This window comes from Colletotrichum costaricense (assembly GCF_030867565.1).
Source record: "Colletotrichum costaricense strain IMI 309622 chromosome Unknown Scaffold_10.1, whole genome shotgun sequence".
NCBI classification, from domain to species: Eukaryota; Fungi; Ascomycota; class Sordariomycetes; order Glomerellales; family Glomerellaceae; genus Colletotrichum; species Colletotrichum costaricense.
The window spans coordinates 588,768-606,710 of NW_026848239.1; the positions used below are offsets into that span (position 1 = coordinate 588,768).

At 52.1% G+C, this 17,943-nt stretch overlaps 9 protein-coding genes across 9 annotated transcripts; 6 read left to right on the plus strand and 3 right to left on the minus strand.

Moving 5' to 3' along the window:
* Positions 1-698: 698 nt before the first annotated feature.
* Positions 699-1,622, plus strand: CCOS01_09792 (uncharacterized protein; the record flags this gene model as incomplete). The annotated part of the gene is made up of 1 exon (XM_060457949.1): positions 699-1,622. The coding sequence occupies one exon, from the start codon at positions 699-701 to the stop codon at positions 1,620-1,622; it is 924 nt and encodes a 307-aa protein (XP_060311114.1).
* Positions 1,623-2,211: 589 nt separating this feature from the next.
* On the plus strand, positions 2,212-3,495 carry CCOS01_09793 (ubiquinol-cytochrome-c reductase cytochrome c1; the record flags this gene model as incomplete). The annotated part of the gene is made up of 1 exon (XM_060457950.1): positions 2,212-3,495. The coding sequence occupies one exon, from the start codon at positions 2,212-2,214 to the stop codon at positions 3,493-3,495; it is 1,284 nt and encodes a 427-aa protein (XP_060311115.1).
* Positions 3,496-3,765: 270 nt separating this feature from the next.
* CCOS01_09794 (uncharacterized protein) lies at positions 3,766-4,125 on the plus strand (the record flags this gene model as incomplete). Its single annotated transcript, XM_060457951.1, has 1 exon — positions 3,766-4,125. The coding sequence occupies one exon, from the start codon at positions 3,766-3,768 to the stop codon at positions 4,123-4,125; it is 360 nt and encodes a 119-aa protein (XP_060311116.1).
* A 288-nt stretch (positions 4,126-4,413) lies between these two features.
* Positions 4,414-6,144, minus strand: CCOS01_09795 (peptidase family M28; the record flags this gene model as incomplete). Its single annotated transcript, XM_060457952.1, has 5 exons — positions 4,414-4,563; positions 4,640-5,106; positions 5,174-5,225; positions 5,279-5,948; positions 6,011-6,144. The coding sequence occupies 5 exons, from the start codon at positions 6,142-6,144 to the stop codon at positions 4,414-4,416; spliced, it is 1,473 nt and encodes a 490-aa protein (XP_060311117.1).
* A 1,757-nt stretch (positions 6,145-7,901) lies between these two features.
* Positions 7,902-8,966, plus strand: CCOS01_09796 (cutinase; the record flags this gene model as incomplete). The annotated part of the gene is made up of 2 exons (XM_060457953.1): positions 7,902-8,367; positions 8,431-8,966. 2 exons carry the CDS (start codon positions 7,902-7,904, stop codon positions 8,964-8,966), a joined length of 1,002 nt encoding a protein of 333 aa, XP_060311118.1.
* Positions 8,967-9,856: 890 nt separating this feature from the next.
* On the plus strand, positions 9,857-10,420 carry CCOS01_09797 (acetyltransferase; the record flags this gene model as incomplete). Its single annotated transcript, XM_060457954.1, has 1 exon — positions 9,857-10,420. The coding sequence occupies one exon, from the start codon at positions 9,857-9,859 to the stop codon at positions 10,418-10,420; it is 564 nt and encodes a 187-aa protein (XP_060311119.1).
* A 722-nt stretch (positions 10,421-11,142) lies between these two features.
* CCOS01_09798 (tat pathway signal sequence) lies at positions 11,143-12,332 on the minus strand (the record flags this gene model as incomplete). Its single annotated transcript, XM_060457955.1, has 2 exons — positions 11,143-11,730; positions 11,796-12,332. The coding sequence occupies 2 exons, from the start codon at positions 12,330-12,332 to the stop codon at positions 11,143-11,145; spliced, it is 1,125 nt and encodes a 374-aa protein (XP_060311120.1).
* A 973-nt stretch (positions 12,333-13,305) lies between these two features.
* On the plus strand, positions 13,306-13,685 carry CCOS01_09799 (uncharacterized protein; the record flags this gene model as incomplete). The annotated part of the gene is made up of 2 exons (XM_060457956.1): positions 13,306-13,395; positions 13,476-13,685. The coding sequence occupies 2 exons, from the start codon at positions 13,306-13,308 to the stop codon at positions 13,683-13,685; spliced, it is 300 nt and encodes a 99-aa protein (XP_060311121.1).
* Positions 13,686-14,999: 1,314 nt separating this feature from the next.
* On the minus strand, positions 15,000-15,314 carry CCOS01_09800 (uncharacterized protein; the record flags this gene model as incomplete). The annotated part of the gene is made up of 1 exon (XM_060457957.1): positions 15,000-15,314. The coding sequence occupies one exon, from the start codon at positions 15,312-15,314 to the stop codon at positions 15,000-15,002; it is 315 nt and encodes a 104-aa protein (XP_060311122.1).
* Between the last annotated feature and the right edge of the window lie 2,629 nt (positions 15,315-17,943).

Sequence of the window (17,943 nt, forward strand, 5' to 3'; positions counted from 1 at the left end):
GATCGGGTACTTTTCTTTTCTATCAAGATATCTTTTTTGCGATGTATTTCGTTCGGTTGATGATGAGTTTCTCTTGATGCTTTGACAGTTATGCAGAATGCGGGGCGTGCATTAGGAGATAGTTATGCAGTCTTTGCATAATTTGCGGTGCAGCGCACATGCACATCCGCCCAGTCTCACCTGGAAGGCGCGACGAGCTTCATCAACCACAGCGAGCTGATTGGACTGCTCATTACAGGCAGTCGTGAACGAACATCTCATTCAATCTCAACTAACTTTAATAACATCGGCTTGAAACCTCACGATAATGAGAGTTTCTCGTCTACAGCCTCATCGCCTCGGACCTTTCACACACTATCTAAGCCATGACGCGACGACTCCCCTGGGACCGTAATGCACTGGAACGGACGGCAACCCAGAAGAAACAGACTGCAACGACACCTCGCAGAACCGCGACACCGAATCGGGCTGTGTCTCGAGCAACAACTGCTGCTGCGTCGCCGCTGGATCACTCGAATCATAAACCAGCCCGCTCAAATGGTTTCCTTGAAGGTATGAGTCGCGCCTGGTCACATTATTTCCTTCGTTGACTTGGGACTCTCATAGGCAGAAGCCCTTCGACTTCACCACCGCCAGAACCTCTCACAGAAACGTACTTATCCCAATTCCCACACTGAGACGTACGCAGCGCTCAAAAAATGCACAGGTTCATGATAGACGGTCTCGAAAACGACGACAAGTATCGCATGGTCGAGGACGAGCTCGTCACAATCGCAGGCCACTTCACAGCACACCTCCACGCGGCAGAATACCAGCGCCTCAAAGCCCAAACACGCACCCAAAATGCAGAAACCATCAAGACCATTTCCCGCCCCGTCGTCGGCTCCCTCACCGAGCTCGCGCGCAAACGCCAGGAGGAGCTGCTCCGTAAGAAGAAGCAGCGCGAGGCGCTGCGCCGCGCAAAGAGGGACGCCGGCCGGGCCGACGAGGACACTGGGGACGAGACTAGCGTGCCGTGGAGGGGCACGTCGCTGCAGGGGCTCATGCACAGTCCCAAAAAGAAGGAGGTGCCGCTGATGGCGCTGACGAGGCCGGATTCAGGGGTTAGGACATCGGCTTCGGGGCTGTTTGGGGGCGTGGTGAGGTCTTCTCAGAGTAAAAGGCCGGCGGCGCCGGCGAAGAGGAGTACGCCGGTGGATGAGGCGACGACGGAAGATGAGAGTGATGACCTTGGAGGACCTGTCAAAGCTCCGGTCAGGAGGGACGTCGAACACAAAAGACTGGCTTATCCATCAGAAACTATTGCAAAGGCCCAAAGCCGACCAAGCATTCAGCAACGAACGACGCATTCAAGCAGCGCGCGATTACCCGAGGCGAGAGCGTCCTCAAATGGCCGAGGGCCCTTGGGAACAGTGGCTCCGAAACCGGTGTCATCCGTAAGAGTGGCTACAAACACACCACCTACGAACGATGCAGACGAAGACGAAGACGATGACGACGATGATCTATTTACTAGATTCAAGAACCGGAGAGCCAACTCGAGGCCTCAACGGCGAGCTCCCGTCAAGAAGGAAAAGTCAGACTCAAAGGAAACCGGAGACATCATTCCCTCGTTCATATGAACATCTTGTGCAAGGGAACTCAGTCAGCTACTCTGAACAATGAGTCCTTGTATAATCTTTGAGAACCGTCTCTCCAAAATCATGGGCTTGGCACCGCAGTGAGCACATGCTTTTGAGCCTTCTTCTCGACCTTCCACGGTGATCTACCATGCTCGACCGGAGTCCTAGTCTCGGCACAGTTGGAATAACCAAGTGGAAGAGTATGTATACAAGTCCCGTGAGTTCTTTATTCACTTTTCCTGAGAAGATGTCGGAATTTGCTTTGTATCTGAGCCTGTAGGATCGAGAGGTTACCGTGGGATCATTATGGTGCTCTCCATCAAGGTGGCTCTCTCTCTTAAACTTGCGACTGACGTTGGATCTAGTGTCTCCCGCCTACCCTACCAACCCTATCAACCGTGTAGCACCTTTCTCCGACGCACCTATTGACAGATACATCCCTGTTGAAAGACGATGCGACCCTGGGACCCTTTCATTCTCCTAGACCATCCACATCCACTTCATCAACAAACTTCTGGCCCTCCAAAACCAGACTTCGCACCCCCAGCATCCTTCTGAGATACGACAGGAAACGTCCCAACCCCCGAGTATGGCTTCGACGATGGAAGAGGAGATTTACCTCGCCATGCAACATGTCTTCTCCAAAAAGCACGCCGAGATCCGTCACCCAAAACCCATCCAACGCAGAATTCACGCTTGCTTGGGCCCAGCGATCAAAGCCCTTGACTTGAAATATACTCGGCCAGTCGTCGTCAGTACGTGCCAGAAACTCCTGGAGGAGAAGATCTTCGAAACCAAATGGAAGGCCGAGCAGCGGTTTCCTCAGTTATTCCAACAACTCCCGGCTTCAGCACAAGTAGTAGCTACACCAGCGAATGCGCCAGAGACGCCGGAAGCTACGAGACAGGAGATAGATTGGAAGGAGGAGATCGTGGCGCTCATTTCTGAGAGAAAGGCGGAAAGGACGTCTCGGCCGCAAGCCGCTATTGTAGTTCCAGGACGAGATGCTGAAGAAAGTATGGCAGTTCCGGGATCTTACACTAGTCAGGCTACAGCGGACGTGGGCGACGCGGCAAGCAACACGACCAGCAGCGACACCGCCATCGCCGAGTCAACGCCAACAGAAACAGCGCGACAGCCACCTATAGAGACCACAGCTTTCCCCGTGCTTTCCACCGCCTTCCTATCATACGAAGCCCAGCACGCTCTCTTCGCAAAGATCCAAAGCCTTCTAGAGAAAGCCTGCTTCGACTACGCGAAGCAGGCGCACCCCAAGATCCTGGAAGCAGGACAATGGGAGTCGCCCGAGCGCGTCGAACTTCAGAAATGGATGTGGATCTTCAAAAACGAGGTATTTGATACATTCCAAGCTGAAACGGTGCCCCCGCCGCATACAGACTGGCACGCCTTCTTCAAATCGATCAAGCAGATTCGGCACAAGGCCGTGCATCGCGAGGTTCTTTGCGCCGCGGATGTGAAGGCGTACCTCGCTGACGCGGAGAGCCTTGCGAAGGTGCTGCGGCAGGACGAGTGCCTGGCTAAGCTGGGCCTGCTGAGGGAGGAAATGGAGATGGTGCTTGCGATCTCGGAGCGGAAGAAAGACGGGCTGACGGTCAAGTATCAGGCCAAGTTTGATGAGATTGGGGTGCGGAGAAAGGAGCTGGACGAGAGTGAGAGACGGACGAGGGAGGAGATGGTCAGAGAGCACCGGATGATGCAGAGTGACCTCGGCTTTGGATTCAAGCTTGCGGTCTCGGAGATGAAGGAGACGGTGGTTCCAGGGAAGGGAGGTGAAGTGGGAGGGGATAAAGAAAAAGGCGCGGGCCCCTGGAGACTTATAGACGGCTTCTGGAAACTGGTTTCTGGCTGGTGATTTAGACACCTTGCGTCTGACACGGCGAAGTGCATTCAAACACTTGGCTAACTAGGCCCTTCAGATGATATATAATCATAGCCGCCGTGGGTAGTTGACGGGTAGTTTCTAAGTCGCAACGCTATGATGTGGTCCAGTCCCAATGTCTAACGGAAACACCATACCCAGAGGTATCAATTATCAAGATCAAGAGAGAGCATGGATTTGTTTCAAGTCGACTCCCGCCATCTGTGGCTTATTCGCTGCTGTATACCATCCCAACGACGAGCAATGATGTCGCTCTTTACCGAATCCGGAGATAGTCGTGAAGCTACGAGTCCGCAGTCCAAAATTGATCGAGCCGGAAGCCGTGCTGGAATCGATTCTGCCCATGGGAGCGGCCATCGCCATGCCGACCGGCATGAAGGTCCTCGTCATCCCTTTGAAGTCTCTTCAGCATCAGACCTTGTCAAAACTGCGCGAGCTCGGAGTGACAGCATCGATCTAGGACTCGATCTTGTTCCCGAAGCAATCGGTGACGCCCAGCGTCATGATCGTGTCGCCGGAGCACCTGACCGGATCCGAATGGACGTCGTCTCTCTGCGAGCCCTGCCACACTGGACGACGCTGTTTTACTGGCCATCCCAGTAAACCTATGTGTCACGGCCCCTTTCATATGGCCGATACCCCCGCTTGAGAGGTGCTCGAGTGAATTCACCAAATTCCGAAATCTTCACCTTTAGTGGCCTCTAGAAGACATACTACGCATATCACCGTGGGCTCGCTGGCCAAAAATGGACTCATCACGGAAGAGACGGAACGGGAGATAACGTCGTCCGTAAGGAGACATCGAAGAGCAGGCATCAAAGTGGAAGATCACCGAAATCCTTCATTAAAAGCGTTGCGTTTGCTACAGCTTACTATCTCTACCGTACCAGATCAGCAATGGTGATGTTCGTCCTCGGACTCCTCCACAGTCGCGATGGCTCTTTCAGCCACAGCGGTACGGGCGGGAAGCACGCGAGCGGTCAGCTTCTTGATCAGGTTGGTTCCGTCGAGGGCCAAGGCGGACAGCACATGAGCAGTGGTCTGTCCATGAGAGTTAGCAACGAAGTTGTATAACAAATCTCGTGAAGAAACTTGAATCACTTGCCTTTGCATTGACCGTCAGTTGGTCCAGATCCGGATTGTTGATATCGTCGCACGGCTGATGATAGCAGGGATCCTGCGCAGAGCCCGTTCCCGTGTGAAGACCACCTATGGGCTTGCCCAAGACCTGCCAGAAGGAGGCATAGTCACTGCCGTTGGTGAACCTCGCGGCAGTCACATTGATACCCTTGGCGACAAAGTCGGCGGTGAAGAGCTCCTGGATGACGTCGGAGCCAGGCGGGGCCGGGACGCCGTAAGACGCGCCGTCGCCGTCGAAGACGCCGTAGTATCCCTTGGCGACCATGTCGAAGTTGAGGTAGGCCAGGATGTTATCGCGCTCTTGCGTGGCGAGGTTGTTGACGTAGTAACGGGAACCAATGAGGCCCTTTTCTTCGGCGCCCCACCACGCGAAGCGGATTTTGTTGTTGGTGGTGTATTTCGTGAGGGCTAGGAAGAGCTCGAGGAGGAGTGAGGTTCCGGAACCTGATATTTGTAAGTATTTGAAAGTTTGTGAGCGTCAGTGAGTTTCGTGAGAAACAAGGTCTCTTACCGTTGTCGTTGATACCTGGACCCCATGCAACGCTGTCCAGATGGGCGCCGAGCTAGAAACTCGTCAGAAGTCTGAACGACACCATCCAGTGCGGGCTTGACTTACGACAATGACGTTGTTCTCATCACCGCCCTCCGTTTCAGCAAATACGTTTTGCGTCACGCGGCTATCGACAACCTCAGCCTCCCAAAAGAAAGCGTTCAGCACCTCCCCAGCCGCCAACCGAGCCTGGAGCGGATTGCCAATGTGCTGGTTGACGAAGCCCGTAGGGATATACGTCCCATCATCAGCCGGACCAAGGTTCCCAGCCGTCAGATTCAGCGCGATATCATTGACAACAATCACGGCACTCGCACCCGCCGCAGCAGCGGGCTTCATCACACCAGCGTGGAACCCATCCCGGTACCCAGGACACACCGACTCCGTCACAATCACAATCTTGCCGCTGACGTCGAGGTTCGCGTACGAAGCGGCCTCGCAGGCGGCGGTGCCCTCCGGGCCCGCGACGAGCTGCGCGGTGATGCCCTCGGCGGGGGTGTCGGGGGACCCGTAGAGGCCGTAGATGGTCGACTTCTCGCCGTTGATGGTGAGGTTGGCGCGGAGCTCGGTGTTGTAGGTGGCGGAGAAGTCCTGTTTCCAGACCTTGGCGCCGGCGGCGCTGGAGATGCGGTTGAAGATGTAGTCGACGGACGCGGCGTAGCCTGGGAGGCCGAAGGCGCGGTTACCGCCGTTTGCTGTTGCGATGTCGCTCAGTTGGACCAGGTTGGCTTGGAGGCTGTGATCATGTTAGGAACGAGTTTTGTGTGAAAGAGGGGAATATTGAGCATAGAGGCATACTTCTCCTTAGTGATCTGCTCTTGGAAGCTGGCCGAGTCGACGAGAGGCTTCGTAGTCTGCCTGTCCTGGACTGCGGCGTTGACGCCAAGAGTCGCCCAGGATGTGAGTACGGTTGTCGTAGCCAAGAACTTCATCGTGGCGGCTGGCGGGTTGTTCCTCCTGTCTTATCAAGATGACGACAAAGACCGAGAAGCAAGACACCACAACTCAGACTAAAGTCGCGGGACGAACCGCACCTTAAGTCATCGTCGTGGCGCCGCCACCGTCTCGCTCTCGTGTTGTGCGATGCTGCTTGAATGGCATGATGGCGCACCTCTGCGGGTACCCCTGAAGCGGTCGAGATGGAGGATGAGGAAGGTCGTAATGGGGAACCGGGCACTCTAAACCCAATCTTTATCGCATCCCGAGGAATTCATCCACAACTCTTCAATGCCAAGATGTTGTTTGCGACCATGTAATCAGCGAATCTCGTAAATGCAGTGTGGGCATTGGGATTCATTCAAAGCACACGTTGGACGATATATGAATTGATGCAGTCGTATTATCGTTCTCAATGATGCGATTTCAGCTTACCTTTGCCAAGCTATCGGTCTGTGCCATTCTGCCTTGCAACGGGATCGACAGTGTAACGTCCCGGCAATGCAAGGCAATGCAACGCTTGATTTCACGTCTGGATAATGGGCAGTTGGGCACAGCAATTGGGCTGGCGCGAATATGACTTGAAGATCTCAGAGCGACTCGAAGAGTGCATCGTGAAGTGAATAGAGGTATAAATTATCATAGCAGCACTTAGAACCTCAAAGTCAAAGTCTGTTGCAAGGATCAAAGTCGACTGTCTCCGAAAAGAGGCGTCTTTCGTAACTGGAGAACCTCGTGTGCAGCATTGTCATCCCACTCGGCATCCCTTTGCTGCGAGACAATGCTCCGAGGCTTGACGATTGTGGCAGTCGCAGCTGAATTTCAAATCAACTCAGTTGCCCAGGGCCTTGGATTGCAACCCATCTGAGCTCAAAATGTCAACGTGGCATTGATTGAGATGAACATGAGCGACTCAACATTGACCCAAAGTTGAACAAAAAGGAAACTTCTGCTCACCGAATAGCGGCGGTTCCACGAGCTTAAGTGCCGCGCCGGGATTCCCGTTGCCCTGAATGCGGGCTCCGAGCTTCGTTGATCCATGTTCACCGCGAGACAAACCAGCCACACTCAATCCGACACTTCCGCCAGTCTATTTTGGTCACCGTCAACTCAAGAGCCTCCAACACACAGCGCATTGCGCCAATGTCAATGGTCATCCAGTGCCAGCTCTTGGTCGTGGTTGTTCCTTGTAAGCCATCACCTAAAAACAACCACTTCAGCGAGTCATTCCATGAACCACTCTCTGTGATTCTGAAAGGGTCAACGGTTCGATCTCATGATTGTTTTCGTCTTTGTCGCTTCGTCGCGGCCGGAGCCCGACAATACCCACTTGCCGGGCGATCAGGAGGACTTCTCAGCTGCTCGTCTCGTCTTTCAGAACCTGCAAGGCCTTGTTTGACAGCGCTAAGTTCCAACACAGAGGAGAACATGACGTTGCTATGGCAGATAGACCGGGGCTGCGACAGTTGGGATCCCTGGACCTTGGTGGATCAGGGCTTATCGTTGACTCGTATTTGCCCGTAACGGACGGCCTCCGGAATGCCACCCACCGGCTCGCCGGCTCTGGGGCATCTCATCAATCTCCAGCCTTAACCGCAAGGGGTGGGAGTCCATTGCGACAGACGGACTTGTTAAAAACAGCTTGGTAGCCGATGTCGCGTGCGTTCAATTCGCCTATTGACATTTGCTTCTCCTCGCTATTCTCTCACCAAAAACGAAACGGCCCGCCGCAGGCCCATAGATCAAGCTCACGATGGTCTCATCCCTCTCGGCGGCTCTCGCCCTCCTCTCCGCTACGCTGCCATTGACCTCGGGTACCGCGATCGTCACCCCGCGCCAGGCCACAGGCGACGCAAATTGCCAGAGCGTGCACATCTTCCTCGCGCGCGGGAACAACGAGCCCTACCCCGGACGCCAGGGCAAGCTCGTCACCGCCATCTGCGACGGGCTCGACAGCTGCGACTACGAGGACATTCAGTTCTACAACCCACTCGAGGCGCCTTACTGCCAGTCCATCGAAGAAGGCGCCGCCAATGGCACCGCGCAGATCACGGCGTACAACAAGCGCTGCCCGGACGCGAAGCTCGTTGTGAGCGGATATTCCCAGGGCGGCCATGTTGTTGGTGACGTTTTGGGTGGTGGAGGTGGCACGTTCTTCCAGGGTTGTCAGCAGAAGGCGAATGCTGGGCTAGATGCCACCAAGGCCCCCGGCAACAAACGTAAGTTTGCATGTGTCGCAACTTGTGAGGACGGGGAGTTGCTAATACCGGGCCCTTTCACAGTCGCTGCTGTGCTCATCTTTGGCGATACAAGACATACGGCCAGCCAACCGTACAACTATCTCTCGGGAGCTCCGGACAACGGACTCTTCCCACGGCCGGAGAACCAGCTTGCGGGCATGCGGGCCTTTTCCAGCGTGATGCGCTCGTACTGTGTTGAATCCGATCCGATCTGCGCCGGCGGAGACACCGCGGCCAACCACCTCAATTACTTTGATGTCTACTCCAGCGACGCGGGTAAATGGGTGCAGGAGATGGTTGGCAAGACAGACACGACGACGTCCTCATCGTCCTCAAAGACCAGTACGACGTCGATCTCGTCAGGACCAGCGAGCTCGAGCTCACCGGCGAGCGCGACGCCTACTGCAGCATCATCGGCTGTAGGAGGATCAACCACGGCAGCCCCGACATCTGCTGATGCTGCATCTGCGTCCTCTCCTACTCCGACATCCCAGAACGCGGCTGGAGCTCTGACATGGAATGTGGCATCACTCGGCGTCACTGTCCTTGCCTTGCTGGTGGTTGCCGGCCCTATTTAATCACCACGACGATTGGTGCATTGTCTTTTCAAGCGAGCCATTTTCAGGAAGAGGAAGCATTTACGCGATTACATGAATACATGATCCAGGCATACGCAAATTAGATTCAACATACCTCCAGTACATAATACCTCAAGCAGTTGGGTTGAGACATAATGTAAATATATAGAAGGCATACATGCTAATGTTGCTATTGAAAGCTGAGAGTCTCGATTGCTTAGTGACAATATTCTTTTCTTTGGTGATACAACTTTGAATACGAGTTTGACGCGTCTATCTATGCTTTGATTGAAGCAGTGAACTCAACAATGCCACCTATGAACAACCGTCAGCCAGATTCTGATCTGTATGCTCAACCACAAGCGAGACCAGTAGCTGCAATAGCATCACATCGACTGATCGATAAAGTCACACCAACCTATCGCATTTCAGGCGTTGCATCCACTTCAAATCCCGCAAATTACAAGCAAGCGAGCAATTTATTTCCCGGAACTGAACATGAGGTTATTCTTGGATGGAATGGTTTGAGTTTCGTAAAAATAAAATAAACAGCAGGCCGGTATCCCTCATTATGCAGTTGCCTGTGTTTGGCGTCCATCTGCGGGGGTTTCTTGCAACTTCAGGCAGAAGCACTGCGCCCTTGCTATTGGGCTGACAGATGGGCGCCCTTCCCGTTACACGAATTGCCCGCCCAATATCTTCGACTTGTCACGACAAACGCCCTTCAAACCACATCACAAATGCGGTATTTTTTGTAGGAGGCCCTTTCTCCTGCTTTTCGATAAAAACTCCAATTGTTCCATCCGGCAATACTCACTCGTCTTCATCATCAACATTCCGACATCGAACCACTTCTAGCTTTGCATTCACAACCCCGCATACATTCAGACATGGCCGAGATCAACGACCTCATCTCCGTAACTTTCCGCGTTGCAACCAAGGACGACGCTCCTCAAGTCGCACAGCTCGTAGAGGCCGCATTCCGCGCCGAAGACAGCCGAGCAGATTGGACGGCCGACATGGAACTCGGCAGATCGTTCCGCTACTCAGCCGATGAGGCTCTCGCCACCATCAACAACCCGGATGCAGTAGTCCTCATGGGCTTTGACTTCCACGGCGTCCTCGCGACCTCGGTCCAAGTTGTTTTCAAGCGCGAAGCCCAAATGGCCCGAATTGCCATGCTTTCCGTGAATCCCCAGCTGCAGCGCAGCGGTGTCGGGCGTCAAACTCTTGACTCTGCCCAGGCCTACGCTTGGAAGCATTACGACATAAAGAAGTTTGGGTTGAATGCCCTTTCATCTCGCGAAAAGTTGCTCGCTTGGTATGAGCGCTGTGGATATCGAAGGACAGGAGAAACTTCGCCGTTCCCTATTGATCGGTTCCCTCGCCTAGATCTTCCGAAAGATTTGTGCTTCATTGAGCTAGAGAAGGATGCCACGCCTGTTGTGGTTTGATCAAGGCTCCCCAAGGAAGTTACAGAAATGAACTCAAAGTAGTATTGTTTTGGGATACCTGCAGTCGAAGGGCCTCTATCGTAGAGACTCCTCAGGATCTAGACGTACCAGCAACGACGGACTTGAGAATGTTAGGTCAGCACAGCTTTGAGGTATTTCTAAGATCTCGCTAACGTCTTAAAGATCTTTCTTTATCAATCCTCGAGATGCATTTCAAGTACAAAAAACGCCATTACATCCTCAACTTTTATTCTTATGACTATCGCATCCAGCCCTACCACTCTTACCGGATGCTTCTTTTGTTACTTTCTCCAATGGAAACATCTTTGGAAGCCTACATAGGAAAATCTCAATAAGGCTGCTTATGATGGTAAGGGCTTGCTTATATGTTGATCGGCACGAGCAGTCAGGTGGTCAAAGAGCTTCTTTTGATGCAAAACGGGCGCGGGGTTTCTCTTCCATGTCAGTCATTTCTGGGGACCAAAACATTTCCATTGATTACATTTAGATTCAATTCGCTCAGAGAGTAGTATCTTCAGACGTAGCCACTTACGCTCGCAATCTGAAATACTTACCTAGACAACGAAGTCCAACGTGCTGCATGCTTGAATTGGTGAGGTGAAAACCTCAATTTGAAGGGAGAACATGTTATTCTTTTATTGAGTAGAGCTTTTAAAAAGCACAGAGTGGCGAGTCTCTCTCCCAACACTACCTACACTCGTTTAAGAGCACTTAAAGTTCTTGACTCGCAGCTGGCTAACACCAGGGCCGACGCTCTCAATGTTGCACAACGCATCTTTGTGACCCTCCAAGACAAAGTCCAATGTCCTCCGTAAGAGCTCAATCTCAATCTTGGCCAACACATCGTCGTCTATGGTGCCCAAAACCTGCTTGATGAGATCGGAATACTCTATGGGCAAAGCCTTGACGGCCGGAAGTTGCGGAGCGTCAAAGAAAGACATGTGGGTTGTCCCGTCGACGATCAACATCAAGGACGGGCCGCGCAGATTAGCCCAAGTCTCATTCCAGCCGGAAATGTAGTCAAACGTCGTCGGTGTGCCGACCAGCACCAGGGGCTTATGGATTCCCTCGGCCAGGACTGGTCCGAGCATCTGACCGTCGAAGTTGAGGCCGCCGAGGATGCGGTCATCGACATAGAGGGATGAGGCTACCGTAGCGCCTCCGAAGGAATGACCGGCGATGAAGATCTTCTCTGGGTTGATGGAAGCCTGAGTCCCAGCGAGGAGCGGTGTAGCTACCGAAGGGTCCAGAAGCTGGTCGATTATGAAAGAGACATCTTTCTGACGACTCTGTGGGATAGCGATGTTTAGTATCTTCGATTCGACATGGCTAGGTTCTGCAAAAGTAGACTCACTTCAAGCAGGCTCTTAACGTAAGCCGTGTCGCTATTCGTCGCGTTCTCCGCAAATCTGATAACTCCATCAGGGAACTCAACGATCGCGGCATCGTACGTATGGTCCAGAGTGACGACGATGTACCCATAAGTAGCAAGAGACCGCGCCAGCACACCATGCGCAAGTCTTGAGCTAGCTCGTCCGTGTGAGAAGAGAACGAGAGGGTACTCTTCATTTTTCTCGGCCCCGGCGCAAGAAGTATCGATGTTGCAGAACTCAAGCTCCATCCCGGAAAAGATGGTGTCCGGTAGTCCAAACAGGGTCGCGGCCCCTTGGCTGAGGGCGACTGCTGTGGTAGGCGGCACATAGGGAACGGTTTCGATGGAACATTTCGCTTCCTTCTTCAGGGGAACGTGGACGGAGACCATAACTCTGCGCTTCTCAGGTTGGTCTTGAGGGGCGTGAGGGTCCCATCGTGTTGCGTCTTCGAACGCTTTCACCCGCAAGGCAACGAGATATGGGCCGGGAGGGCCTGGGATGACGACTGCTGAGGCCATTAAAGTGAATGAAGAAATGATGAAGAACAACATGCCTGTGTTCCCGGTGGAGATTTTACAAGTACATGATGCTCAAATATACTTACGACCGTCTAGATATACGCTGAATCCTGTCTATGCAGTGACTCCCAGGTCATCTGAACCGCAGATGGAATGATGACATCGGCGTTTGGGATAGTGCACATGACCAGTGAAGTCTTTCTTCTATGCTGACTGTATGATGATCTTCATGAGGGGTTGAACCAAAGTCCATCCCACATATGCAGCTGCCCGGCATGGAGACTTTCTCCGGACAGGCTGTGTCGTGTCCGAAAACCAATCGACCCCGTTCCGTCTATCGCCCACTGTCGCCGGAATCTTCCGCAGGGTGAGTGAGATCAAGGCACAGTCGTTCCTTATTGAGCCTTGGCTTTGTCGCGGACGGATTACGCCCGAGGCTTACATGTACTCTTGTTTCGACGGCACAGCAGCATCGTCTATGAGTCAAGCCGGTAAGTTGAACGAGTAATTAAGGAATCGGAATTAAGCTGATTGGCTAACATCATGTGTCCTTATGTTAACGAAACCTTGCAGTGTACATGAACTTATGTCATCGACTACCTCAAGAAGGCTTCCACTTTTGCTCGAGTATCTATGCTATTTCAATTAATCTCACCTACCTTATCTTGAGTAGACACACCTATACAGAACATTGGCGCACTGGTCTTCCAATACCTAAGTACCAGCAATATAAATGGATGTGGAAAAAGCGCATTGAGGGCAGTTCTATGCTTCCGATTGGCATTGGAAGTAAGCTAGGACGAACTAATGGGACGAACGATGCATGTTCTAGCTGAATCAGCCAATACCAGATGAACTTGACGACGAGATCGTTGGCTCTGCAAGCGGTATGCTCCCTTTTCGAGACCAGAAACTACGTTAATCATTAGTGAACATATGTCATTAGGCTGGTTTTTGATGATAGCGCATCAAAATGTCATTTAGGCGAGATGCCGATATACGATATGCATTCGAACCAGTCAGATGCATTCGCACTAAGAACCGTGTACCCATATTAAGAACCGTATGTTTTATCGCCATTCTCGCAATTATAAAAACTAAGGAAGACCAAGACGTTCACTTAGTGCTAACGAATGGCTAAAGCAAGACTTAGCAGTAGAGGCTGACATTCACTCACGTATTCCACTCACCGCCTCATCCACGTATTCCACCTGTCATCTTGTATTATTCCTGCCGTCTTGTATTCTGTCTTCCGTCTTGTATTCTGTCTTCCGTTTTGTCCTCTGTCTGTCGGTGTATATTCTACCTACCGCCTTTCTGCGTATTGTTGCTAGTTCCGGGTTTCAAACGTAGCCTCGACCAAGAGGGCGGAGAATTCCGTGGAACTGGGTGAGCAGGACCGGAAAACGCCAACTACTAGATAGCGAACGCTTAATGGAATGGGAAAGGAATAGAAGGAACCGGGCTGTTGGTTAAATCAACCGCAGGCTAGCAAATCCAACCTACATCACATCCACTTATGTTCTTTCTCGTTTGAGCTTTGGCATTGCGCCGATTCTAGTGAAAGTCCATATGACACCGCAACTGACAAAACTTGAATTTACTCTCTACCTATCAGGGCCATAAACGTAGTGCGTCTCGTCTCATGAATTTGTTCTCCACTGTGGACCTTTACACCACTCATCTCGAGACTCTCGAGACTCTTGGGAATACCCTGGTACCCCTATCTTGGAAACCTGGAAGCACTAGAGTAAACACCCTACCCCTCCCCGAATACTTGGAACTCGTCAGAGTACTTTGGTGTATTCAGCCCAGTCTTTACCGTTTCTACAGTTTGCGTCTTTGCACCAGAAGAGATGCTTGGTTGTGTCATCCGAGTCCGGCCTGTAAGACTCAGGATCCAGCAACTTGGCTAACGGACTAGTAACAGACGAAGGCTTCTCATCAGTCACCATGATGAGATCTGAAGAAAAGCGGGATAGAAATATCCAGCGACCAACTCTTCCCCATAGGTACGAACTCGGGCATATCCTACAGCGAACTTCGTGTTCGCTATGTGGCAGGAGCTCCGCACTACTCTCTCGACCTCCCGCTCTTCTCCAGTCTCGAGTCCCCCATCGGGCCTCGTTGCAGGCAACGAGACGCCCAATCCGGCTGTTTCCGCCTAGATAGCCGCAGTGACGGGGGTCGAGAGCCCTGAGTAGTTGAGAGGTGATTCCGTGTCGGCACAAGTGAGAGCAAAGGACATTGCCGTACTTGGTTTGAAATTCCTTCAGCTTCTGCGTAATGAAGCCCACGGTGATGGCTTCGTTTTCGACTATCCTAAATAACGGCAACTCCCACGTGATCATCACTCTGCATAGCCAATCAAAGATCCTTGGTAATGCGTAGAGTGCTATTGTCGGAGGCAGAGAGATCCACCGAGAAGCAGCCCCTTTGTGATGCAGGGTGGTGGTGTCTTGGAAGTCTATGCCTTCACACTCGCGGCAACCTTTGGCCGCAAGGAATACATTGTAGTTATATCTGATTTGATAGGCTTCATCTGAATCGGCTTGCTTCGAACGTGTCTTATCCCAGACCCAAGAGAAACGGCACCGTAAGATGAGAACAAAGCCATTTGAACCCGTCGTGCGCGATACACTGACGAACATCTCGGCTCTTCTTGCGCTATTCGGCAGAGAACACCAAGTGCCTGTAGGGCACTTCACAGCGAGAACAATGCATTTCATCCTGCTTAGTGTATTGGTAATATTTATGACGATAGGTGGCACGCGAAAGTCTCCTTGTCAGACCCTGGGAGCAAAAAGCGTGCTGTCTGGCTCGCAAGACGGTGGCTGCTTTCACGAAATTACCTGTCCTGCGTGCCCGGGAAGTGGCTTCTGAACGCCAGAACTTCTCGACTTCTTTTCCCTGATAAATATGCCAAAAGGTAAATGATGCTTGGCGTACCATGTAAAGATCGACTGGCTCAAGACCATCCATTATGGGTAGCAGCAGCTCATCAGGCAGCCGGATGATTGGGCTTTGACGACAGTTTCTGTCAAAGTTGACCTCCCAATAAGGACGTTCGTGTGATAGTATGAGGTTCTTCCGCTTGTGGCGTCGATGTCGCTTCAGAACCTATCAATTCTGAGCTTCGGGCTCAGAGCATGTCGAATCGGGTTTGCCACCGCCCTTCTATTCACCTACTTCTACTTCGGAGGGCTCAGAAGCCTCCCCAATTCTTCCTCCCAACTAGCTAGTTGTGCTACTGACTTTAGAGGTAGCCAGCTCTTCTTAATTTTGTTCTTAAATAAGCCCGCGAAGTTAATCACTCAACTAACTGCGTCGAAAATAAGAGTTAAGACGGGAACGGACCCCATATCCATAGCTTCCTTCGGCTTCTTAAGGTGTATTTTCCGCTGAATAAACAAAGACCAAAGAAGAGGGATGATAACAACGATAATAAGAAAGGCAAAATTTTGACATAATGATCAGAGTAGCAATGGGAATCTGGAACTTTTGAGCTGCGTTTTATTTCTACGTCGTTACGTACCTGCCTATGTCCCTCTTTGCGTAAGCACCAAGCTCCTATGAGGACCGTGGTATTGAATCCAATGCCCGCAGGCGCTGCACTCGTAATCAACTCAACTTTGAGTCTCAAGTTGAACTAGTTGAGAGAAACGATTTGATAGTTGTTTGTCTGAGTTGTCCAGTTAATTAGTTGATCGGGTTGAGTTGCCCAAGGTGGAACGGAACGCTCATGTCCCCAGTCATTCTGTGTCTGCGCCAGAAGGCCAGAGCTTACTGCGACTCCCTCTCCATCAGCATCGAGATTCGAGACGATACAAGCAACAACAAGCTAGGTTTGACTGAAGTCCAGGTAGGTTTCGGCTCCAAATCTTACTTTCCGATATTAGCTTCACCCGAGCTGCGAGCCATCGGCTCCGAATGATCTGGTTTGCGTCAAGGCTCCAGCTCTGCAGTCGGCGTCGACACATGCAAGCCCTCGACGATGAAGAAATTGCCTCTTTGACTCACATGCATGCTGAAGAATTATTAATACAACGGCGCCGACATCGCTCACATTCGCAGGGGTCCATTGCACCAAATTTCGTCGTCAATCTGGAAACCCATCGTGAATTCCAATTGAGAACCTTGGCGACTCTCACTATCAGCCTGGGAAGTTAGTCACATGCTGTGGAGCTGGAGAATTCGAGAATCGCTCTTTTATTTCAAATCAAGTCGATGAGATCAACCATTGACGAAAACCGGGGCCGACACGTGTGAGATGGGGCCCGCCCACCGGCGGTGGGAATGAAGACACTGGAAACAGAAACGGGTCTGGCAGACGGGCCGGGGGTGGGAACTTGGGAAGAGAGTGGATGGGCGACGAGAAACTGGGTCGGTGATGTTTCGCTCGAATCCCGGAATTGCCAAGAGTGTGGGGGAAAGGTTGTAGCTCGGGGGCAGTATTGGCTGACGATGGTCTCAATGGCAATGAGAGTTTGAGGTCGCATGTCACCCGAGTCCAATGTCCTACGTAGCGAATGCTAGAATGGGCGTTTTCTTCTGATCGGCGAACATAGACCTGACCCTGGACCATGGAAGGCGTCGTAAGAAAAGATATCTTCATATTGATATCGGGGAACGGCGACCAATGGAGGGTTGTGGGTGTGTTACTGGGATATCGTTACCCTGGACACAAAGCCTTGGCCTTGTGCTCTGTGTGCACTACACACCATCAAAGTGATTATCAAGAAGGTCCGAAAACCGGCGATTTTAGCCATGATCGTCACCCCAACAACCCGACGCGGTTTCCTTTGAGGTGCTGTCCGGCGGCTTGGTCTACTTCCTCTTCCACTTAGCGTTGATATTCACAGTGCGTGCGAGTGCCCAGCCAATGGTCTCGACTTTTCCGCGACTTTTCGCGGTGGGAGGCAGCGGTCGCAAAGTGGGGTGGGTGTGACGTCGTGGACTTTATAAGAAGCTCCTCCCCTGGCCGTTTTGCCTGCAGTTGGGTAAATATAGCTGTGGTAGTTACGTACCGAGGTCCGTATTCTGTATAAGGTACCTTATGTAAGGTAAGGTAAAGTGAGGTGATTTAATAGGGTAGGCGCGTACATGCACGTACCGCGTAGCATCAGTGGAGGGGAACGGGAAGGAAGGAGCTTCGGAAGAGCAGCAAAAACAGCTGAGGAAAAGGCGATTTGCGGGGTTGTCTCAGCCAACCAGGAGACGTCCAATTCAATTCTCCTCACGGAAGCCGTGAAGGACAACTGCAGTCTATGGGAAAGAACAGACAACAGACGCAATGGGAGTTCCTTCCTGAACCACACAGCCCCGCTTGGTCGCATAAATGGGGGATAAATGGAGCAAAACGGGGTAAAGCGATGGAGCACAGCCGGGTCGGAGCGAACGGAACACAACAGCGAACATTCAATTCCGCTGGGTTCCGATGTCACTGTCTAACGCACCTTACCCCAATGTTCCATGTAGTTGTGGTAAGGTATTGTATGGAGCAGTACCCCGTACCACACATTTCGCATGGCGGCATGGCTATCCGCTGCTTATCACCTCTGTTTCAATTGGACGCAAGGGTCCTCACCTCACATTCCCGCGCTCCATACTG